We start from the raw sequence: 22,742 nt of genomic DNA on the forward strand, positions 1-22,742 counted from the left end.
ACGCAGTGTCCGCTGGAGCGGGTGTAAAGGGGATCAGCGGTAACCCTGCTGGACAGAAAAAGTGAGAAAGAGCAGTTCCCTCGTGCTCTTCGACAGGTCACTCCCACAGAACATACCATCCCCAGCTGCATCCATTTCCAGCCCCAGCTGGTCCCTGATGAAGCCCGTCCAAAATAACCCAAGCAGATACATCCAGAATAACCACATCCACAGGCTTAACACCAAAAACTCCCTTCTGAACAACTCCATGTACAGTCTCAACACTAACAACTCCATCCAAAGTCCAAACAGCAACAGCTCCATCCACAGCAACTCCACCAACAGCCCCAACACCAACCAGAACAAGTCCATCCACAGTACCAGTATCAACATCCTCAACAACTCCATCAAGAACAACCTCATCCTCAGCGCCAACACAAACAACAACTCCTGTAAAAACAACCCCGTTCATGGCCCAAACAACAAAAGCTCCATCCAGAACAACCCCATCCACATCCCCAGCACCCACAGCTCCACGCAGAACATCATGGACGCAACACCAACAAATTCATACAGAACAACCCCATTAACAGCCCCAAGAACAAGAAGTCTATCCATAACTCCAAAAACCATCAACTCCATCCAGAACCCCAACAACTCCATCCAAAACGACCCAATCCACAGCCCCAAACCCAGATCCAACTTTACTTCCAACCCCCAATACTAAAAACCCAGCATGACCATCCCCATTCCCATCAGACCTACTCCCAGGTACAGCAGTAGTCAGAGCCCCTTCCCCACCCCCAGAAGCCCCAACTCCATCCCCAGCAGCAGTAGGAGCAGCAGGCCCAGAGCAGGCAGCAGCGGCCGCTAGCCCGTAATTAGCTCGGACAGCTCGAGCTCACGGAGAGAGGGGGGGCAGGCAGCCGGGCTACATCATAATGAGCTCAGCTGGGATTAGGAGGACAGGGCGCAAGGGGGGGGCGGGTTTGGTGGGGGGGGTTGGACAAGGGAGGAGGGCTCCTGGAAGAGCGGGCCGGGGGTAGAGATCAAACAGGGGAGGGCCGGGCCACGCTGGCTGGCAGGGTTAGACCCCTCAGCACAGCACGGGCCAAATGAGGCCTGGCAAGGAGAGAGCCAAGCTGGCCTAATAAAGAACGACTCCTTCAGCAGACAAGAGCAGTGGTAATTAACACACACACACACACACACACACACACACACACACACACACACACTCACTGACACACACACTTGCACTGTCACTGAAAAGCACTCACACCCTTCTCTGGAGAGCACTCCACGAAACCGCTCAGAGGGAACTTTAGCGTCTTCGGGTTCCGGCTGCAAAATTCAACCAACTGTCTACATTACAGAGCAAACCTATCGCATTCTTTTGAAAGAGCACTGTCAGTCCCTGGACAACTCCCACTAGTGAGAAATCTCTGCCATCACACCAATCATTTTAATCCATTAATGTTTGTTGCCCCTGCTAGAGGGAGGACTGTCAAGAGAAGTGCTGTTTCTGGTAGGAAATACAGCCCTTAACCATTAACGCCTGAAATTATCATTAATCATTAACAAAGGCCAGAAAATGAAACCTCTTCACAGACACACCATTTAATACTTGGTAATGTAATTTTTCTTCTCCATGGTTGTGGTGTGTGTGTGTGTGGGTGTGTGTGAGAGTTTGGAAGTGGCAGTACAGTGGTAGTGGGCCTAATGATGTCAGCCGGAGCTAATAATGAGAGGGGTGGGGGTGGCATTAGGAAGAACAGCAGGCGGATCAAACTTTAACACCCGCAATATGAGACTGGCAGAAAAGAACAGAAGCACTGCTGGTGATAGGAGACACTAAAGTCTGTGTAAAGGAAACTCAGAGCTTTGTTTCTAAACACATCATACATGTCAGAAAACATCTGCGGAAAACATGTGACAAGACTGTGGGCACAAAATTGTGGAGATGTGCCATTAAACTGTGTTTCATCATTTTTGTGCTCAGTATTTTTTCAGCAGGCCTGAAATCATGGCTTGATAACGCATTAGAGCCATCTTAGCATGACCCCTCCCCTAACACTATAACATTATAAAAACTTTAGCGCCAGTCTCTGTAACTTCAGCTAAGCTAAAGATGCTATCAGCCAGCCCGGCCTACTCCTGCCCCTTCGGGCTGTTTGAGCAAGGTCAGTGCCCAGCGGGTACACTTCACACTGTGAGCCCCGGATCTCGTTACAGCTCGCCGGCCCTCCTCAGACAGTGCCTGCAGTGGGCTAACAGTAAAATCAACATGGTACTTTGAGTAGCCAAGCCTATCTATCTCTAAGATCACGCGAAGTAAGCGTGTTGTTTCTCCAGGCGATATGCAAGCAGAAACAGCCATTTATGGAACAGGGCTAACAGGATACTACTTCTCAGTTAGATTAGGCTGGCTATGGCCTTAAATGGGGGGGGGGGTCATTATTCTGTATTAGACTGAGAAAAACAAGGTTCAGTGTCTTCTAGATCTGAACTGGATTCTAGCACCGGTGGCTCAAACATGTACAAGACTACTTTATTATTTTCACGTCACAGTGGGTGTGAAGTAGGATAATTCAGTAGGGAGCCTTACTATATTAAATCATTTGCCAGGCACCCTAAATCAGTAGTTTTTAAACTTTTCTGGTCTAAAGCCCTCTTCGTGGACGGTAAGGACGGTAAGGACGGTGACCTGAACTCAGAGACATGGGCTGGTTCTATGACAATACAAGCAAGGGCAGGGTATGGCCAAGAATTGTCGGCATTCATTTAGTTTCATATTGTTTCAGTCATATTGTTGTATTTCATTTCAGCAGCGTTTAATACCATCTACCATTTTCAAATGAGCACTGTGTTTCAGATGTGGCTGAAACATATTTAATAAACTGAAAAATTAAAAATTACAAGTTGTTAATTTTTTCTGTACGTCTTAGTGGGCCCCCACGGTTCTCCAGAAAAAAGGACATTTGTTGCTGTATTTGAAATAAACGTTCATATGGTCATGTCCTATTGTCATAAAATGTGCTTAAAGTGCTTACTGCAAATGCAGAGTCTGCCTGAAAACAGTGCCTGGACCCCACAGATTGCCACTTAACGCTGTATTTCTCACTTACTTTTCTGTGAGGAGTTTTTTGTTCTCCTGCTTGAAGAAGGCCAGTTCATTCCAAACGGCATCGCTGTTCTCCTGCCGTAACTGCCAAGGCTCAGCACGCTTCCTCCTGCCTTTCGACCTGAACACACACAGATACACTTATATCACTAAACTTTTAAGGGCTAAATGTTGACTTAGATGTTTACTCCTTAAACCTTTCTCTCATAACTACATAATATGCTATCAAAGCATTTTTCAATTTGTGATTACAATGCTATGTTTCGCACCTATGACATAACATGCAACATACTAAAACCCTTAAACCCCTAATGCGCTGCAACATGTTTGCCATGTTTTATTTTTAACCATAATGATTTATATTAGTTAAAAAGAAAATACAAAACACTCCTTTTAATTTCATTTTTTGGAAAAAACTAGAACATAACTGTATATACATGTATATACAGTATATGGTCTAACAAATGAAAGGCATAGTTGGGTTTCAAAAAAATATCCAAACAGACTTCAGTCATCTTTGCTTATTCCCTTCCTTTTTTAAGGACACACTAGCTCCAGTCAGTGCCACACCTGGCAGCCTCTGAGGCTTTTTAAACACAGGGGAGATGTTGGACAGGCACTGTTGGGCTTGAGTGTTTGTGTGTTTGCCGGTATTCAAATCAGTGGCCTTGACTCTGACACACCCCACACTCACACACACACACACACACACACACACAGTTGCTTGAGCCCAAGGCAGCCCTGAGTGGCCTGCAGCAGAGCGTTCCCAGTGGGCCATGCAAATGTAAATAATGGCCAAACACAAACGAGGTCAGGCTCATCACAGCACCTCACTTAAATTCTTAATGCCCCTACATGGTCTTACACACACACACACACACACACACACACACACACACACACACACACACACACACAGCGACAACCCTATTTCATTCTCTAACAATGCTTTCATTATGCATGTGTGTTCCGACCCAGTGTGAGGAAAACAAAGTACAGTTCTGAAGTGTGTTGTGTTTCCACACTCTAAACAAAAAGCTTCCATTAGGGAATAAAGCTCTAGAGTGGCGGCAAAGCTCTCATCAACACAAATACTACTTAAACCCTGCTCCTCAGACAGGTGCCTACAGCTATCTCCTTCCTTCCATAATGCCCTTGAACCTCTGCTATGACTGAGAGAGTGCTGTGGGGGTCTGTGGGGGCAGCAGAACGCCGTGTGAAAAACATTCTGCCCAAAAATCCACAATGTGATTCACTCTGAAGGGCTTAACAAGCGCATCCTGGAGAGCGCCAACCTTTGCTCCATTGTGAAATTCGGCATAACGGCTGTGAATGGTCTCCTGGAGCACATATTCATGAGAGGGAGTAAAATCTCCCGTTCTAACAGAGACATCCTTCCTTCAAACACCCCCCACAACAGCACTTTTCACTTCATTATACAGCATTGGGGGGGAAAGTGGAAGAACTTTTTGGAAAGGCGGCGGCTAATTGCTTTGATTCTGCGAATCTGTTTATGAGCATATCTTTGATCAGGGTGTGGATGTTTTAATAACCTTTAATTCTATTTACTTATCCCATCGCCCCGAGTCTGATTTAGAAACCTAAAAATCGAGTTTTGAAAAGGGTATGTGCGCGCCTCTTCCTAATGGTGTTGGGTTAGCGTGCAACTAATTGTGAATGACGTGGCGAGTTTCTCGGGGCTGCGGCATGAGGCTGTTGCATATTAATGAGGCTCTAGCACTGCTAGCAGGCAGTGGAGTGTTCGTGCTCAGGGGGTTTGGCCCTCGTCGGGGGCTACTTTCTTTCCTCACCAATTCTGGCCCTCCAATACTGGAGAGCGCTGCGAGCCTGACCTCTCTGGAGCACCTAAGCCAGCAGGTGTGTAACACGGTTAGTTAGAAAGGCTAATACATTTAGCCATGATAGCTAATTGATTTATTTGCAGAGGCGTAGCTCGCATCGTAAGAGCTTGCACAGCGTTGATTTTTTTTGCTGCTGCTGTACAGAAAGTGCTCTCTAGCATCACAAACAAACAAAAGGTTCAAAAACTGTGTGAAAGAAAAGGTAGAGTGTTCTGGGGTACCCCACCTTAACCCAACCCCATCAACTCTGCCACCCACTGAGCTGCTGGAGGAGAGTTTCTAAGTGGAGGAATGGGGCCGGAGGCGGGGGGTAGGAGCAGGAGCCCAGCATGGTGGTGGCTGGGGGCTCCTTAACAAGCCCCAAAAAGCGATGAGAGCTGACGTTTTCCCCCCTGGCTTGTTAGGACTGATTTCTCTGCATTTAACAGAGCTTCTTCATTTCCTATTGTCTTCCAAACTGACTGGCACGGTCTCCACGGGCCTCTGAGACAGGGATTGCCTTCAAACAGCCACAAACATCCGCAAAGCTCAGAAGCCAGCAATGCGGGCCAGTCAGAACAGCCCTTTCAAAGAAGACTGGGGCGTCAGCTAATGAATGGTTTTTAAGCAGCACTGTTTTAGAGCAATCACTGGGATTTGAGGTTCTGAGAAAGGAAAGTTAATAAAAGTACACTTAATAAACCGTGATGAGAATATGAAGAACGTGAAAAGCTCCCGACAATGACCATTATTACTAATTGTTTTGGTATATTGTTTTTCGTCCTCTATAAACACTGTACCTGCCATGGAATTCATATAAAGAGTGTCAGAGTGTTTAGTTGAAGTTACTTTAATTTACTGGACTGACACCAGCATTGGCATCTGTGGATCTCTAGCAAAAAAAAAAAAAAAAGGTTTCACCAGGAAATGTAATCATGTTTTCACATAATGTCTGATCAAAAGCAGGAGCATGGAAATCTTACCATATTCTCTCACTGTGTGTCTTTTTTGCAGGTCCAATACACACACACACACACACACACACACACACACACACACACACACACGCAGACACGGCAGAGGTGGATAAATTCACACTCCTTTCACACGGGCTCACGTTGCATGGCTGTTTTCTTTAATTAACCCAGAGAGAGCAGAGCCGACAAGGTCAACACTTGTGTCCCGTGTGGATACTCAACATACGCTTCCATTAGTTACATTTAAAAGGCTTGAGAAGAGAGCGAGAGGGTGCGGGAAATCTTAATGACACTTCGCTGCGTGCTCTGCTTCGGCACATGGTCCGGGCTTTTATCTACAAGCACTACTCTAAAAGGGAACTCAAATCATTTACGTTCAATCTCTTGCCCACCTTTCCCTTTCTAAAGGTAAGACTCTAAATACACGACAGTGTATACAGAAAGAACAGAGTAGCATCTGAACTATTGCATCAAATAAGTGGAGGAAGTATTTCAGAGATGCTTCTATGTTGAATGATTCTGAGAACCCCACTACTTTAGGTCTTTTACTGGCCCTGCATTAGCACTGCCATGTGCTCACACACAGCCGCCTTGCTCCAGCATGAGGAACCAAACACCAGCATAAAAATATTGGTGTTTGATGGCATTTGGTGGAGAACTGCTTGTTGGAGAATGAGAGTGTTTGGTGGAGAACACTGGTGTTTGGTGGAGAACACTGGTGTTTGGTGGAGAACACTGGTGTTTGGTGGAGAACAGTTTGTTGGAGAATGAGAGTGTTTGGTGTAGAACACTGGTGTTTGGTGGAGAATTGTTTGTTGGAGAATGAGAGTGTTTGGTGTAGAATGATGGTGTTTGGTGGAGAATGATGGCATTCGATGGAGAACAGTTTGTTGGAGAATGAGAGTGTTTGGTGTAGAACACTGGTGTTTGGTGGAGAACTGTTTGCTGGAGAATGAGAGTGTTTGGTGGAGAACACTGGTGTTTGGTGGAGAACTGTTTGTTGGAGAATGAGAGTGTTTGGTGTAGAACACTGGTTTTTGGTGGAGAACTGTTTGTTTGAGAATGAGAGTGTTTGGTGTAGAATGATGGTGTTTGGTGGAGAATGATGGCATTCGATGGAGAACAGTTTGTTGGAGAATGAGAGTGTTTGGTGTAGAACATTGGTGTTTGGTGGAGAACTGTTTGCTGGAGAATGAGAGTGTTTGGTGGAGAACACTGGTGTTTGGTGGAGAACTGTTTGTTGGAGAATGAGAGTGTTTGGTGTAGAATGATGGTGTTTGGTGGAGAATGATGGCATTCGATGGAGAACAGTTTGTTGGAGAATGAGAGTGTTTGGTGTAGAACATTGGTGTTTGGTGGAGAACTGTTTGCTGGAGAATGAGAGTGTTTGGTGGAGAACACTGGTGTTTGGTGGAGAACTGTTTGTTGGAGAATGAGAGTGTTTGGTGTAGAATGATGGTGTTTGGTGGAGAATGATGGCATTCGATGGAGAACAGTTTGTTGGAGAATGAGAGTGTTTGGTGTAGAACATTGGTGTTTGGTGGAGAACTGTTTGTTGGAGAATGAGAGTGTTTGGTGTAGAACATTGGTGTTTGGTGGAGAACTGTTTGTTGGAGAATGAGAGTGTTTGGTGTAGAACACTGGTGTTTGGTGGAGAACTGTTTGTTTGAGAATGAGAGTGTTTGGTGTAGCACATTGGTGTTTGGTGGAGAACTGTTTGTTGGAGAATGAGAGTGTTTGGTGTAGAACATTGGTGTTTGGTGGAGAACTGTTTGTTGGAGAATGAGAGTGTTTGGTGTAGAACATTGGTGTTTGGTGGAGAATGAGAGTGTTTGGTGTAGCACATTGGTGTTTAGTGGAGAATGATGGCACTGGACGATAAGTGTTTATGTAGGGTATATAATATTGCCAGCGGTGGACAAAGATTAAGAATCATGTTTGGAGAATTTGTGGTGTCTGGTGGAGAAGGTTGGTGTTTATTCGGTGGTCACCACTTGAGGTTGGTAGAAACGCATGCTGTCTGTTGGAGAATAATGCTCTTCGATGGAGAATATTGGTAGTGTTTGGTTGAGAACTGTATTGTTCAGAAGAGAATGCTTGTGTTTGATGAAGCATAGTTGTGTTTGATTCGTGGGGAATGATGGTGCTTGTTCGCTGGAGAATGTAAATGTGGTCTAAAGAACACAGAATTACTGGACATTAATGGTCACTTACTGGCCCTGCACATCCTCCACCTCCCTCAGCTGCTCCTTCACCGCCGTGTAGTTGGTCTGGATCAGACGCAGACGATCGTGACGCTTTGCATGAGCTCTCCTTAACTCTTCATTCTCTTTTGTCTGTAACACACACACACACACACACACACACACACACACACACACACACACACACACACACCATTTAAAAATGTCATTTGTTTCAAGTCCTAATTCAGATAAGTCTTTATTGGAGAAGAAATAATGATAGCAGATAAATAATTTAAAATCCACATGATTAGTTTATGAGTACTGTTTTTTTTTAAGCCAAAGTGAATACACTTTCCTTACATCTATCCATTACACAGTCTAAGGGTTATGCACACTAACAGTGCAGTTACTTTGTTAGGAAAACTTTTTCATTAGCAAAAAAAAAAAAAAAACAACAACAAAAAAACACACACACCAAAAAACAAAGTGCTCTCCCTCTTTCACGCTTGTCTTTCTTTCGCTCTCGCTTTCTTTTAGAACAAGGCACTGATAAGCGTTTCCACGCCAACCTGGCACCTGAGACATAATTACAGCCTGACATTTCGCTGGCCGGCCAACAGGGAGAGGCTGACTCCTTCACTTCAACTTAAGCTGCTCAGCAGGGGGTAACTTAGGGGGTTGAGGAGGGGGGCGGTAAGGGGAGTGGGGTCGCTTCCCAATCGCCTGAAAATATTGGCCTTGGGCTGGCAGCTATTTGAAGAAGAAGAATGAAAAAAAAAATAAAAAGAAGGGGAGGAAAAAAAAAAGATCCCCACTAAAGATTACATGGGACTTTTCGGGGGTGAACATATAGATTTTCCTGACAAGAAGCCCCCCTATTATTCTGACCTTAGCGAGGCCGCGAGCTGGCAGACCCAGTCAGCTCAGCTTTCTGCTTGAGCAGCCAGAGCCGGGAGACGAGAGGAGCCGAACGTTCAGAGAGAGAGAGAGAGAGAGAGAGAGAGAGAGAGAGAGAGAGGGAGAGAGAGATAGAGAGAGAGAGAGAGAGAGAGAGAGAGAGAGAGAGAGAGAGAGAGAGAGAGAGAGAGAGAGAGAGAGAAGGAAGAAAGCTTGTTTACGGCTGCGATGACACGGCAGGCCTGCCAGCCGGGAAAAGCACAGAACCCTGAACCCTGTTATTATTAACAAGGACAAAGAGAACAAGTCGGCCTCGGCCCCTCCGCCTGTGTGACAAGTATGGATTTACTGCTCACATATTCACCAGAGGACACCCAGACAGACCCTTCAGAAAAAAGAAAGGGAAAGAAAAGAGAAGAGAGAGAAGAGAGGGAAGGGAAAAGGGGGCTGAAAGCGTGAGCAGCAGTGTGGAGCTCTAATGAACAGCAGCGTGGCTCGGCTCCGATTGACGGGCGAATGTTTCCTGTTTCCAGTGACAGGGCGTTAGCCACATCATGGTGTACGCAGAGGCCTCAGAGTGGACGGCACGGCGCAGGCCGGGTGCTGCGATCAATACACACACCAAAGCACACATGCACACAGAAATGCGCAGGCTGACAGAAGGCAGCTCGTCCAGAGCCCGGCTCTGATCCACCTGACTGCCAACACCACACACACTCCTGAGCAGAGCAGGGACTCCGAACCCGCTGCAGACACATACAGTACTCTGCCATAAAAACTGTTTAAACCTATTTATCTCAGCTAAAACACACACACAAACAATCATAAACACACTAACATGTAATAATGTGTCCTTTTGAGTAGTTATTAATAAGTTGGTTTGAAGAATGCTGTTAGAAGAAGACTTAATTTAGCATTATATGGATTTATTAAATACTATCAGCAGCAACTGATCTAATTTAATGAAGGACTGATCAGATAAGCGAGGTTTTGTATGGCAACTGTAAATACCAGGCTTCCTCTGGAGAGCTTTGGAAACAGTTCAGTTAACACACACACCCACCCACCCACACACACCCACACCCACACCCACACCAAATCACATTGGCCGATATTTATCAAAGTTGCTTAAATCTGATCGTAAAAAGAACAGACGCAAATTTCACCAGCGGTTTTGTTCTTCATCGCTTTCACATTTGGCATACAATCAAACTCATGTCTGGTAGGAGTGTGTCTAAAATAGAGTATAATAATTTAACAGCCTGAAAAAAATTCATATTTGTGGTCAATTCAATGCAATCAAACTGTCATTATACATGTACAGCGGCACTGTATAGCCAAACACTACCTCTCTGGAGCAAAAGATAACAGAGAATATGTCTACAGAAAAAAACGACAAATACGCGCAGCTTTCTCAGAGGTAGGTGTCAGAGTGTAAAGCACACGTACGTGTTCAGTAAAAATGTTCAGAATAGTTAGTGAACACTTGAAGAAACAATCAGAATGATAAGCAACTTCAACTGTAATGCAAATAATAAGAAAAACAGAAAATAACAATAATGAACTGCACTTATTTTACATGCACACTGGTATAAATAAACGCGGCAACTATCCCATCGATCTGATGACAGAATAAACTACTGACACCACCAAAAAATATAAAACACAAAACACAGCTAGTGCAGACGCCACCTCAAACACTGCAACAATATTTACAGCATTTACGTTTGTTATTTTAGGAAAACATTCACACCACACAACCGCATCATTCTGGTACCTTCAAAAAAATCTTTTATTCTTTCTAGTCCTCATAATTTTGTTTCTATGAAGTCTGGTCAGCAGGGGAAGCAGTGCATAATCTCAAACTACGAGCACTGCCATTGGCTCTTGCTGTCGTTTTATGGCTCCCTACTAAAACATCTGCAAGAACGAGGGTGTGATTCATGATATTGTGCTGGTAGGCTGACACTTGATTTCCTGCACTGAAAGCTGATTTATCATGTGCAATCAAATCTGCTTATTTCCGAAGGTTTCAGGAATGAGATGCACTGAAGACGGTAAAATATTTGCTGTTTTTTATGCTACTATGATAATAAGGACCAACATATTGTTCATTTTCATATATTTTCATTCACATGTTAGTGTGTTTTTTTTTTTAACAAATAAATGCTTTACTGGTCTGGGACACAGGGTCTAAACAGTATAGACTTACTTCATATCCATAGAAAAACATGCTCGCTTACTCTTAAAGTTAACTTGCACAGACATTAAAAGTTTGAGTACAGACAAAAAGCTATTAAACTATTTGAACCGGCTCATCAGGTAAGGAGGACAACGTAAAACCTAAAGCGATCAAGGCTACCTAGCTATAAACCTTCCCTCGGTCTGGCTCCTCTTCTCTGACTGAACAGGTTAAAAATCTGTCTTTCACCTTTTAGCACTGCATAAAGTTACAACCCTGTTTATGATTTTGTTCGCTGACTGAGGTAAGAGTTACACCAATGCCAGCTTGTTTGTATTTATGATTATATAGTCTAGCGGTAAGCATCTCTGAGTAATGCATGCTGACTGTTGCAGTGCGAGAATTCCAATGATGAAAACGTGAAAACGATATTAAATCATGAATTCTGTCAAACTGATGAGGCTGAAGTACGTAAAGCTGAGCAACAGAATACTAAATAATACAGTAAATAAGATTAACCTCTAGTTTTAGGCCAGAACAGACCTTTAATACGAAATCATACCGTGTAGAAATGTTCTTAAAAGAAGCTGCTGTATCAACCACTGAGATCAATGTGAAGTGTAGGCAAGGTCAAAGAGCAAAAGAGCATGAGTTAGCGAGACAGAGCGAGCTTGTGTGTGTGTGTGTGTGTGTGTGTGTGTGTGTGCGCGCGTGTGTGCTTGAAGGTCATCAGAGTGATGGAGATGATTCGTTTAGCGTTTATATCGCAGGTCGTGCAGCAGTCTTGCGCCAGAGTAGCTTCTCTCCCGCTGTTTCATTGCCTTCACAGACGGTGAACAAGTGTGTGTACGTGCACGAGCGTGTGTGTTTAGAGGAGGGGTAGAAGGTCAGCTGGAAGACGACGGTCAGAGGAGGGTAACAGCGGTGTGCGTATGTGTTGAATGAATCTCTGGTGTGTCACTGACTCTTCTGTAAGTGCTGTGAATAACTCTTCATTAAGACATCATCTCAGCAGCACTGAACTCATACAAAAGCACTCTGCTGGTATAATAAGCTCATATTCCTCCTGTTATGATCCTACATTCGGGGGGAGTTTGGGACCTACATGTGGTCTGTAGCGCCTGAACAACGCCAACATTGTTCGGCTAATACTGATTTTCAAGGGACTAAAAATTCAGATTACCGGTAATTTGATTAATAGCAGTAGCGTCGAAGTAGTAGAGTTATAACAGAACCATAGAACGAAGCTTGATCTCTGTTTCGTGTCCACTTGCGACTTGGCAATCGCAGTCTCTGGCACTGGCATGGCAACAACCATGCTGACCGTTTAGCTTGCTGTCTTCCAGCAAGCAGAACCTCTTGATAAACATCAGAAGATTCACTTGTACGCTGCTTCATCATGGATGCAGTTATTCCCTCCAAACGCAACCAGGGCACAAACCGAGTTACAGACAGCCAAGCTATATGTGAAGGTTCTGAACGCTCCTTTCACTTTTCCAAGATATTTGTGTCTCATGAAGACACTTCCTTTTTGAATAAGGTGGAAAATTGTGCACGTTGTGTATAATTCGATGCGAACAAACAGGATCCAAATATTTAGCATTGTGTAACTGATTTGCAACATGCAGTGTGTAATGATCTTAATTCTCAAGCTTATTCTCACGGTGAGTCGGGCCGGATTTCTGACCCCTATTTTGTCACTGGGGTGGTACCGTCAAGGCTACTACTTCAGTACATTTAGCAAGGGAACATGACTGCACCGTTTTCCATTTCATTCGTATTTTGTAAGCTGCACTGACTTCATACACCCTGTCCTCCAGGCTTTTTATTATGTTGATAATATCCGTTCTAAATGATTAGAGTATGAAAAGGTACAAACGTACATTTTCTATTTTTTTTGTTTTTTTTTAATTCTGCTTCATAGTGAAGCCTACAGTAAATATTTAAACTTAACTCGGAATCTATCAAAAGCACCTAAGAACTGAATACCTGTCTCCACTTCTAATTTTACGCTTTACTGTAACATTATAAGTAAATTTAAGAAAAAACAAATAGTGCATCACAGGCACTGATATGCCGGGCATGATTCTTGTTTCCTTTTCTTTTCAATTACGTACAGAAACGACGTAAAAACATCCAGCAGCAGCGAGCAGAGAGACCGGGAAGTTGTAAAATTCACACTTGACCCATTTGTTTCGTCCACACAAAGAGAAAGAAGAGAAAGAGAGAGCGGGAGCAGATAAAAAGTGAGAGGAGTGTGTGCGTTCACCTTGAGCGAGAGTAACTCCTCCAGCTGCTGGACCCTCCTTTCAGCGCCAATACTGATGCTGCTGCTACCTGGAGAGAGTGATCTGGAGCGCTAATAGAGAAAGAGAAAGAGAGAGAGAGAGAGAGAGGAGAGAGAGAGAGACAGATTTGGTTTATAATCTGCAGGCCTCTTAGAATCCCTTACATTAGACACCAACAGCCTGTGGACAAACAATGCATTACATTAGACACAGAATACCGATTATGCACTGTGCCACACGTTAGAGAATACAATGTAATGTAACGAGCAAATCCATATAACCTTAGCATATTCATAGGATATATAGCATAATAGTGTTTAACATAGGGATTCAATGGAGGGGACAGTGACTAGTGAACAAAGGTTGCTCCCTATAATAGTGTTCTCAACAGTGCTTTCATGCAGGGAACAGTCAATTCCTATAGAGTGCTCCAAAGAAGGGCACAGTCATTAATGACCACTATTTAACCCATATGCCTACAGCACTGTTCTACGCAGTACTCAAACGCAGGGAGTGTTCTATACTGGGGAACGGTGATGAGAGGACAATGCCGGCTCCCTATAATAGTGTTCCAAACAGTGCTCCAATTTACAGAAGAGTGATTAGGGATGATTTCTGTTATCTAGTACTTTGCTTTATATAGTGTGCGAAGGCAGGGAACAGTGTTTAGGGGGGCATTTCTGTTCCCTTTCCATATCTTGCTATAATGTAGGGAATTGTGATTAGAGGGAGAGAGAGAGAGACAGAAGCAGAGAAAGAAAGAGAAGAAGAGAGAAGCACAGAGAGAGAGAGAAAGACGTAGAGAGAGCCGAGTGTGTGCGGTGGGAAAGGGGGGGACCATAGGCCAGCTGCTTTGTTATTATACTGTACAGTGATACACCCTGAACACAGAGGGTGCACTCGACCAACACTCGACATCAATGCAACAATTACACATGCTCCAAATGAGTGAGCTACATTACACCACCCCAACCACTACACACACACACACACACACACACACACACACACACACACACACACACACTAAACAAACAGGGGCACGTGCGGGCCAGAGCGCGAGCGCATCTCTCTGAAGGGTGCCGTGCGCGAGGCCTAATGAGCGCGTTCATTTCCATCTGCATTGTTTCTTTGACAATAATGATGTCCCATTAGGGGAGAGGAAAGGGTTAGAGAGGGAGAAACGCGCCAGGCCTCATTACCAAAAGGTGGGGAGGAAGAAGCTTTTAATTGCTCTATCAGGGCCTAGTGTTACACTCCATAGGACAACAGGAGAGAGAGTAAAAGAGAGAAAGAGAGAAAGGAAAGAGAGAAGAAAGAGAAACAGGAGAGGGGGGTGAGAGGAAAGAGAGAAAACTAGACGGCAAGTGAAAAGTAAAAAAAAAAGGAAGATGGAAAGAGAAGGAGACAGAGAGAAGGAGAACAAAGAGAGAGAGACACAGGTGAGGGTGTGTAGTGTAGATGGTTGAGTGATATCAAACTCTAACTGTGTGATTATGTTGGTAAAGAAGACTAACCTTTTTTTTTTTTTTTTTTAACTGTGCACCAGTAAGGCCCGATTAAAGCTTTGAAACATAAAAACTCATCAGTAACTTTGATACAGTCCATCAGACATGCGCACATAACTGTGAAAAGGAAATATCTAGTAATATGCATTAAAGTAATAAGTCTACTTTATACTTATTATGCTGGCTGTGTGCCTGTCTTTGTTTCTATAGGTTCAAGTTAGGGGCTGTTAGCTTATACGGTGAAGTCTGATTCCTCAACAATCTTTGATTCCCTTTGAAGGGGAATGTGTGTGGTACAGAGGGTAAGACTGCTTCCCTCCACACAGCAGACTGGGGCTTGATTGCCTGCCTGGGTAAGCCTACTGCACTACACCAATGAGACTCCTAATGCTACGTTGACCTGCCTCTGTAACATGATAAACTAAGTTAAAAGCATCTGCTAAATGCATATATGTAAAAGGATTTTGTGTGCTTGCCACACATGGAATGCTTGGGCCATAGAAACAGCACAACTTTAAGTATTGTTGTTATAAAGTGCAATTAATGTAGACCCAAAAAAGTGTCTCAAAACTAGTGTATAAAAAATTATTACAAGATACAGAAAAACTGCGTCTCCTAACAACCTTGCAGGACCTAGTTGACCACCAAGCCTGTCCCTAACAAACGCTGAGAAGGAGGATCAGTTATCGATTCTGTGGCCGTAGGGCAAGATTCCACCTTGGGATAGGTAGGCTATCTATCTATCCTATACACACAGTGTAGGTCTGGTGATATATTAAGATTAAGTGACCCTTATTAGTCCCACAACGGGGAAATTCCACCTCTGCATTTAACCCATCCATGAAGTGAAACACCACATACACACTAGTGAGCACACACACACTAGGGGGCAGTGAGCACGCTTGCCCGGAGCGGTGGGCAGCCCAATCCTCAGCGCCTGGGGAGCAGTTGGGGGTTAGGTGTCTTGCTCTAGGACACCTCAGTCATGTGCTGTCGGCTCCGGGGATCGAACCGGCAACCGGAAGGATCCCTGACCTCCAGCTCACGACAGCCCACGACTATCTCTCACTTAAACCACTATATTGTGTGATTTTAGCCTGATTTCAACACACCAATAAGACTCCAAATGCCACGTTGACCTGCCTTTGGGTAAAAGCGTCTTCTAAATGCATAAATGTAAAAGTATCTATCCTAAGCCAGTGAGACAGAGACAGAAAAGTGGGCATTTACTACCAAAGGCCTTTTGTACCAGCTTTACTCTGCTTCGCTGAATGGAATTAAAAGATATAAACGCTGACATATGATTTTGTTTTTGTAAATCAGGCTGAAGAACGACTGTCCTACTCCATAAATTACCACCTGGCTTCAGCTTCAGTGAACAGAACAGTGAACAGAAACTGAGCAGTGCTGCTTTCTCAAAACTCACCAGTGTGTTATTTTGAATAAAACAGCTTCATCTGAAATTGTTCACAGACAGAGCTGTGGGCAGAGGCTGTGTTTCAATTATATGATGGTCTGTTCAAATGTACAGACTCACCAAAGAATAATATTTCTACAATCACACAGCAAAGACATAACACTTCACAGGTGAGCTCCGTGGGTGCATTCGCCTCAGATGTGATTCCTGTTGACACCGAGCTGCAGAGACTGTTGTCGAAAGAAACAGATGAGGAGCAAAACTACTTTTTCAACGTGGGAAAAACTCCACTGCAGCACTATTCAGCGTAAATGACATAGCACAGCTAGCTGACGCAGTTCATTTTAATTCTAAGTAGGTTACTCAGGTATCGGACTTGGTACTGGCAAGCACTAAAAGTACTCGTACTTGGTCTGGAAAAAGCGATTTCGAGGCATCCCTACATTTTTCTTCCCATTCTTCCACTTTGAGAAGGCATTTCAATGCTGTGGGTATTTGCAAACCAAAGACAGAAGTTGCTGGTGTTTTCAGAACAATGGACTGACTACCCCAGAGTCCAGAAAGCTACACCATTGAATTTGTTTGGATCGAGGGAAGCAGCCAATTTTCAACTGAAAGCACATTTCCTGAAAATAATGGAAGCTGCAATAAGCCAGATAGTGCCTCTCCTCTTTAGCTCACGATTTCCAAAAAGCATTTAAAATTTTGATGCATCTGACTGATCACTTAGGATTTTGCTTCTTGTCCATTACACACTATATTACATTACTTTACATTGCATTACACAACTTTACTAGTCTTTTGTTGCCCTGTCCCAACTTTTTTGAAATATGTTGCTGTTCTTAAACTGAAAATGAGCAGACACTTTTCTTAAACCATTCCAATTTTGCAGTTTCAGCATTTGTTAAGTTGACTTTGTACTATGTTTAATTATATAGAGGATTTAAATGATTCGCCCATCATTGGACCAAAAAAAAAAAAAAAAAAAAAAGCTTTTAATTTTTTGCATAGCGTCCCAACTTTTTGGGAAACCAAATAGTAAATATAACATGCTACATTTAGATAAGCTATAGCCTAGCACAGTACACATATTAGTTGGCATCCTAGGGTATATGTTACCTACTAATCAATTAAATTCAACTTAATCGAGAAATTACTTTCGCAACAAGTGGCATTCTCATGAAGTAGCTTTACAGAAATCCAGAAAGCCATTAATGAGCAAGCCCAGGTCGACAACGGCAAAGAACGCTGAACCGCTGAGAGGAACCAAGATTAAAAAGGAAATACTGAATTAAATTATACTGGATTAAAAATAGATCCACTGAATAGAATCAAGACCAAAGAGTTTGAGAAAGAAACAATAAAATGAACCAAGTTTCAAAAGGGGCCTGGTTGACCGAGGATAGCAAAACCATAACATGACAACAAGATGAGAACAATGAATGAGGGAAGGATGAACATACAACACAAACAAGAATAAAAGAAGAGACAAACAGTGCCTAATCACAGGTTAAAGGTACTCACATTAGAGGTTTGAAATTGAAGTCTGGACCCAAACTGTAATTTTTAGACCTGCTAAAAATGAAACCTGAAGCCGACCCAAACTCACTTGCACACACTAAGAGAGATGGATTATCCAGACATAAAGTGCTTTGTTTCCTTCCTAAGCACTCAATTGCCTTAAAAATAAATGAAAACATTTGCATATTCATATCTTCAAGCTTTTGCTGTAGCTGACACTTACTTAACTGGACTTTGAGCCAGAAGTACTTTGATGCTGACCTTTGTTTTTGTTTAGTTGCTACTGTCGAATTGCTGCATCCATGGAAAATGTGTTGCTGAAGCGATGACTGCCAGTTCCCCTGCTACCACAGCCACTGTGTGTAAAATAGCTGCGGTTAATGGTTAAACGGGGTTGGGGGGGTGGTATTGATCCTTTGCGGTATCAATGTGTACTGTAATTTTTTAAAGGTCTCTTACATTAAATGACAAGTACACTGTAAACGAACCTAGTAGTGAAGAACAGGATCGCAAACGTCACAAACGTCTGGGTTTGTGGCTGCTTAGCTCAGCCCTTTGCCTTCTTCTCTGAAGCCTTTTGCCTGATGAACGAGAGCTGAGACACGTTTTTCCTGTGTTTTTCCCGAAGGCTAAAGTCGTTTTTCAGTCTGAAAACACTTTGTTGTGAGGATGTCCTGAACTGTAAACCATATAGAGCCTTTATGTAAAGGCATGATAGCTACCTGTATCACAGAGCATGTTTAATCACCAGTTGCGTTTGCAGAATAAATTTGGCACTGGTAATGTAACATCACATTCCTAAACATTTAAAAGTTGTTTGTGTGGGAATACTGTGCTCTTGATCTGGCTTGCATAAAATAAAAATAAAAAAAAAAATAAAATAAAAAGCTGTGAGTGAGTTTTTACCACGCCTTGGGGCTGTTACTGTAGTTTATAGTAGTTTATGTAGTTTGTAGATTAATTGTCGCCATGCACAGGCCTTGCGTCATTTAAAACGTGGCCACAGACAGTTTCCACTTGTTCGATTGTATTTTAATGAACGACTAACACAGTGATACGCAATAATATGACTGATGCCTTTTTGTCCTTTCCTAAAAACAGTTTAATGAATGCAGAGCTATCAATGCAGAATGTCTGGCAGCTACAGACAGACTGTAGCTCAGAGGTCAGCTATACTAACTGCACTTGTTTGTTTTGGCGAAGTCTACAATCATGTGGAAAAGTGTGTTATATTCCAGCCGTTTGGTTAAAGGTGATATGTCTTTTTTTAAAAAAAAAAAAAGTGCTTTGTTTTGACCACAGAAATTTCCAAGCGTCTGAGCCCAAGGCATGCATGAGACACAGGGCAGGGTCACCTGACCACAGCAGGGGGACGAGACACACCAAACGCCATCACATGATACGTCTTCTCTGAAGAGAGAGAGAAAAAAAAATCTGATCTGAGGTGTCCTGAGGAGCCACACACACACACACACACACACACACACACACACACACACACACACACACACACACACACACACACACACACACACAGTCACACTCAGTGAAACAGACACTTCCACTCACACACACACACTCGGGCTCATAGAAGCATGTGCTAAGCAGAGTCAGGTGTGTTCATTTGGGTCTGCAGCAGCAGGAGGCCTGACTGAAGTTTAAAGCGATAGTTTGACGAAAAGCGAAATTAATACAGACTCCGTTTCCTAATTTTATACAGCTTTACTCCAAATGTGGCTGATCAGCCGAGAGATATTTGGCATCTAAAGTTTCATTCTTCGGTTTTCCACTGGAACTTTGAAGCTAATGTAGTAGTAATCTAATAGTATGCCATAGAGTGAGTCATAATTATATAAAAAAAAACAACCTAAACAATATTTTACGTATACTCCCGTAACTTGCGTTCCTAGAACTAATTAAGGTTAATTAAGAAGGCAACTAAGCATGGCTGGCTTGTGCTTACACTTATACAGATACTAAGCTACCTGATCCAAACTCTCATTTACAGAAATATCTGGACTTTCAACTGCAGCTCTTCTGTAAAAATGAAGACATTATATAAATACGCAAAAAAAAGTAAAAAGTATGGCTACTTCTATAAGCTTGCTGGACATTCCTTTGCAAAACCATGGGCATTTATGGACAGGAGCACAGTCATGCTGGAACAGGAAGGGGCCAATCTGCTGCCACAAGGTTGGAAGGATTTAACTGTCTGATATGTCTTTGTACGCTGTAGCATTAACATCATCGTGATCAGAGGTGGAAATGGGCGCCATTCTGGGAGTAAAAATGAGTAGTTTGCTTTCTAATTTCCTAAAACACTGGCAGCATTAGTTTAGATAACTATTCTACTCAATGCAATTGCTATTTATGGTCATTTGTGTTGTTTTTTCATCAGTAAGTTCAGTTTAAAATGTCCATAATAAATGACCATGATAGCCAGTGTGGCTGGAGTAGAAGATAATTCATTACAAGCTTGTATATAAATACATACAATCTAGGATAACAATTCATCTGAGGTAAAAGTAACTGGACATTGGAGGTTTTAGACGGTCTAGAGCACATCATGAAAGACGTAGTTTAGTATTTTGGTTGCAGTAGTGGTTGTTTCGTGTAGTCTGGACGTTGCTGAAAAGCTTGCTTGGATTTCTGCATGATAGACACTTTGTGCCATAGTATTTAAGAGGCATTGTCTCTTAAATAAAAACGTCAGAAAATGTCTTCATTTCTTAATTTATTAACCCATTTTTTAAACATTCATTCATTTCATTCCTTGCTCTCCATAGAAATTTTAATGGCTGTATTTAAGAAAAAGAACTGAGGTTTAAGCTGCAATTCTACTGTTGTGTAGTTCTTTGTGTTTAAACAAAGCATTAATGAGAAGACCTACCCCGGCTGGACAGAGACCTACATTCACACACAGAATTCGAGTTTTTTGTTCTTTCAGATTTAACAGAAAAGGTCAGAGACCCCTGACTCTGATGTAAGAAAGCAATGTTAAGCTTCTAAGAACAAAACAGTCAAGCTTGCAGCTCTTAAAATAACGTGGGATTGGGGGAAAAACAGGAATTGTGTATCTCGGCACTCACAGTCGCCAAATATACTTGAGCAACATCTAAAACGCCTAGTAACACCTCTGCCTTCTATGCCGTAGACTGGGGTTCAAACCCCACCTGGGTGAGCTCCCTACACTATACCAATAAGGGTCCTTGGGCAAGACTCCTAACACCACCTTCACCTACCTGTGTAAAGGGATTAAATTGTAAGTCTTTCTGGAAAAGAGCGTCAGCCAAATGCCATAAATGTAAATATGTGGCGTAACTGTACTGTCCTACAGCGAACTCACCTCTTTCCTAACATCCTAAGTTTTAGCAGTGTTAGATCACATCTGCTCCTCACAACTACAGCGCTGTGCGTTACAGTGCTCAGTCATACTTTAGTGTTAGTGCACTCAAGCAACAAAAGCACAAGAAAGATGTGGGTTCATGCCCTGATTTAAATGATAGTAAACCGGGGACGCTTTGTGCTTGTACTACGACAGAATAGATAAACCCAGACATCTGCTAGCTGGTGTTTGAATACTGTGATATGCTCTGACATGGCTGTGGAGGCAGTGACGGCAGTAAGGCGGTGTGATCGGTCATTGACGTACCGAACCAGCTAATGTTTGCTGCTCAACCTGACGTTGTTGAGGAACTAAACAGTTCAGCACTCGTCACCAGATAGCTAAAATTATCTGTTCCATTTCTTAAATTATGACTATTACAAAAATAGAGCCTGTGTTTTTCCAGCTGGTAAAACAAGCTAAAAAGGAACTTTGTTCCACTCTCTCATGATAGATTTGTTCTACCGTTCTTTTGTTCTAAGATAGTTTAAAACAGCAATTGACCACTCAGGAGCAAAAATCTGCCTTCAAACTTGAAAAAAAACAATGATGCGACATTTATCACGATGTGTTTAAATATCGAGAGATATGAAATTTTTTATCAAGATTTTTGGCCTTATTGCCCCGAGCTCTACCTGCAAGTACTCCCAACAGAAAAAAAAAAATCAAGCAAAATGTTCAAAAGTGCCTATTTAAGTTATTATGATAAGATTTGCGGTACAGGGCTACAGTTTTACTCAGACCCACTCTGGGTGTAGTTGCATCTGCAGTGCGCATTTTCCTGCAGTGTGTATTGGTGTATCTGCAGTGTGTTGGCATACCTGCTGCGCCTGTCGCTCAGTTCCAGATCCCTGTATCCCTGAAGGTATAGACTGTACTTGAAGTTCATTTCCCCTCGTAGCCTCCTCATGCTGCGGGGGTGGAACTGGAGTTGAGGCCTGTGGTTCCTGACACACACCACACTGCTGCTCTACAGCCTGTCTCACACGGATATAAACAAAATCCTCATCATTACACCTGACAAACTATATTAACAGCACCCTCCTCTAAAAGCATTATTATACTCCTGCTCTTACCCACCAACAGGACAAAGAACAAAAATCTTTAAAAGAAAGGCGAATCTGCGAAATCAACAAAGGACTTTTTTCATCTTGTTATATTTATAAACGGACAAAGGGATTTTTATAAGAGAATAAGATACTAATTACATTGATTGTATAATTATTTATGTAATTTTGGATTTTGTTCAATACTACACCATATAGACAATAAAACAATATACCGTATGTAGTTATTGACTACATATTTTAGGCCAATACCTTTTTTTTAGGCCGGTTTTAGGCCAATACTGAAGCTTACTGAATATTAATCCGACCGATTATAATCGATTCTAATATTTCAAATGGATGGACTTGAATCCCCACCTTCAGACTGACG

At 42.8% G+C, this 22,742-nt stretch overlaps 1 protein-coding gene across 4 annotated transcripts in view; it reads right to left on the reverse strand.

Moving 5' to 3' along the window:
- Positions 1 to 22,742, reverse strand: part of cntln (centlein, centrosomal protein) — a 162,919-nt gene that overhangs the window by 83,990 nt on the left and 56,187 nt on the right. For 3 of the 4 annotated variants that reach the window (XM_037538265.1, XM_037538263.1, XM_017721935.2), the window contains 4 exons: positions 22,127 to 22,282; positions 13,456 to 13,545; positions 8,136 to 8,257; positions 3,108 to 3,224 (listed from right to left, as the gene is read on the reverse strand). In XM_037538265.1, coding sequence (XP_037394162.1) covers positions 3,108 to 3,224; positions 8,136 to 8,257; positions 13,456 to 13,545; positions 22,127 to 22,282 — 485 coding nt within the window. The remainder of the gene's footprint in view (positions 1 to 3,107; positions 3,225 to 8,135; positions 8,258 to 13,455; positions 13,546 to 22,126; positions 22,283 to 22,742) is intronic. The other variant, XM_037538264.1, reaches the window with a different exon arrangement.

The sequence above is a fragment of the Pygocentrus nattereri genome, chromosome 5 (assembly GCF_015220715.1).
Source record: "Pygocentrus nattereri isolate fPygNat1 chromosome 5, fPygNat1.pri, whole genome shotgun sequence".
Classification (NCBI taxonomy): domain Eukaryota; kingdom Metazoa; phylum Chordata; class Actinopteri; order Characiformes; family Serrasalmidae; genus Pygocentrus; species Pygocentrus nattereri.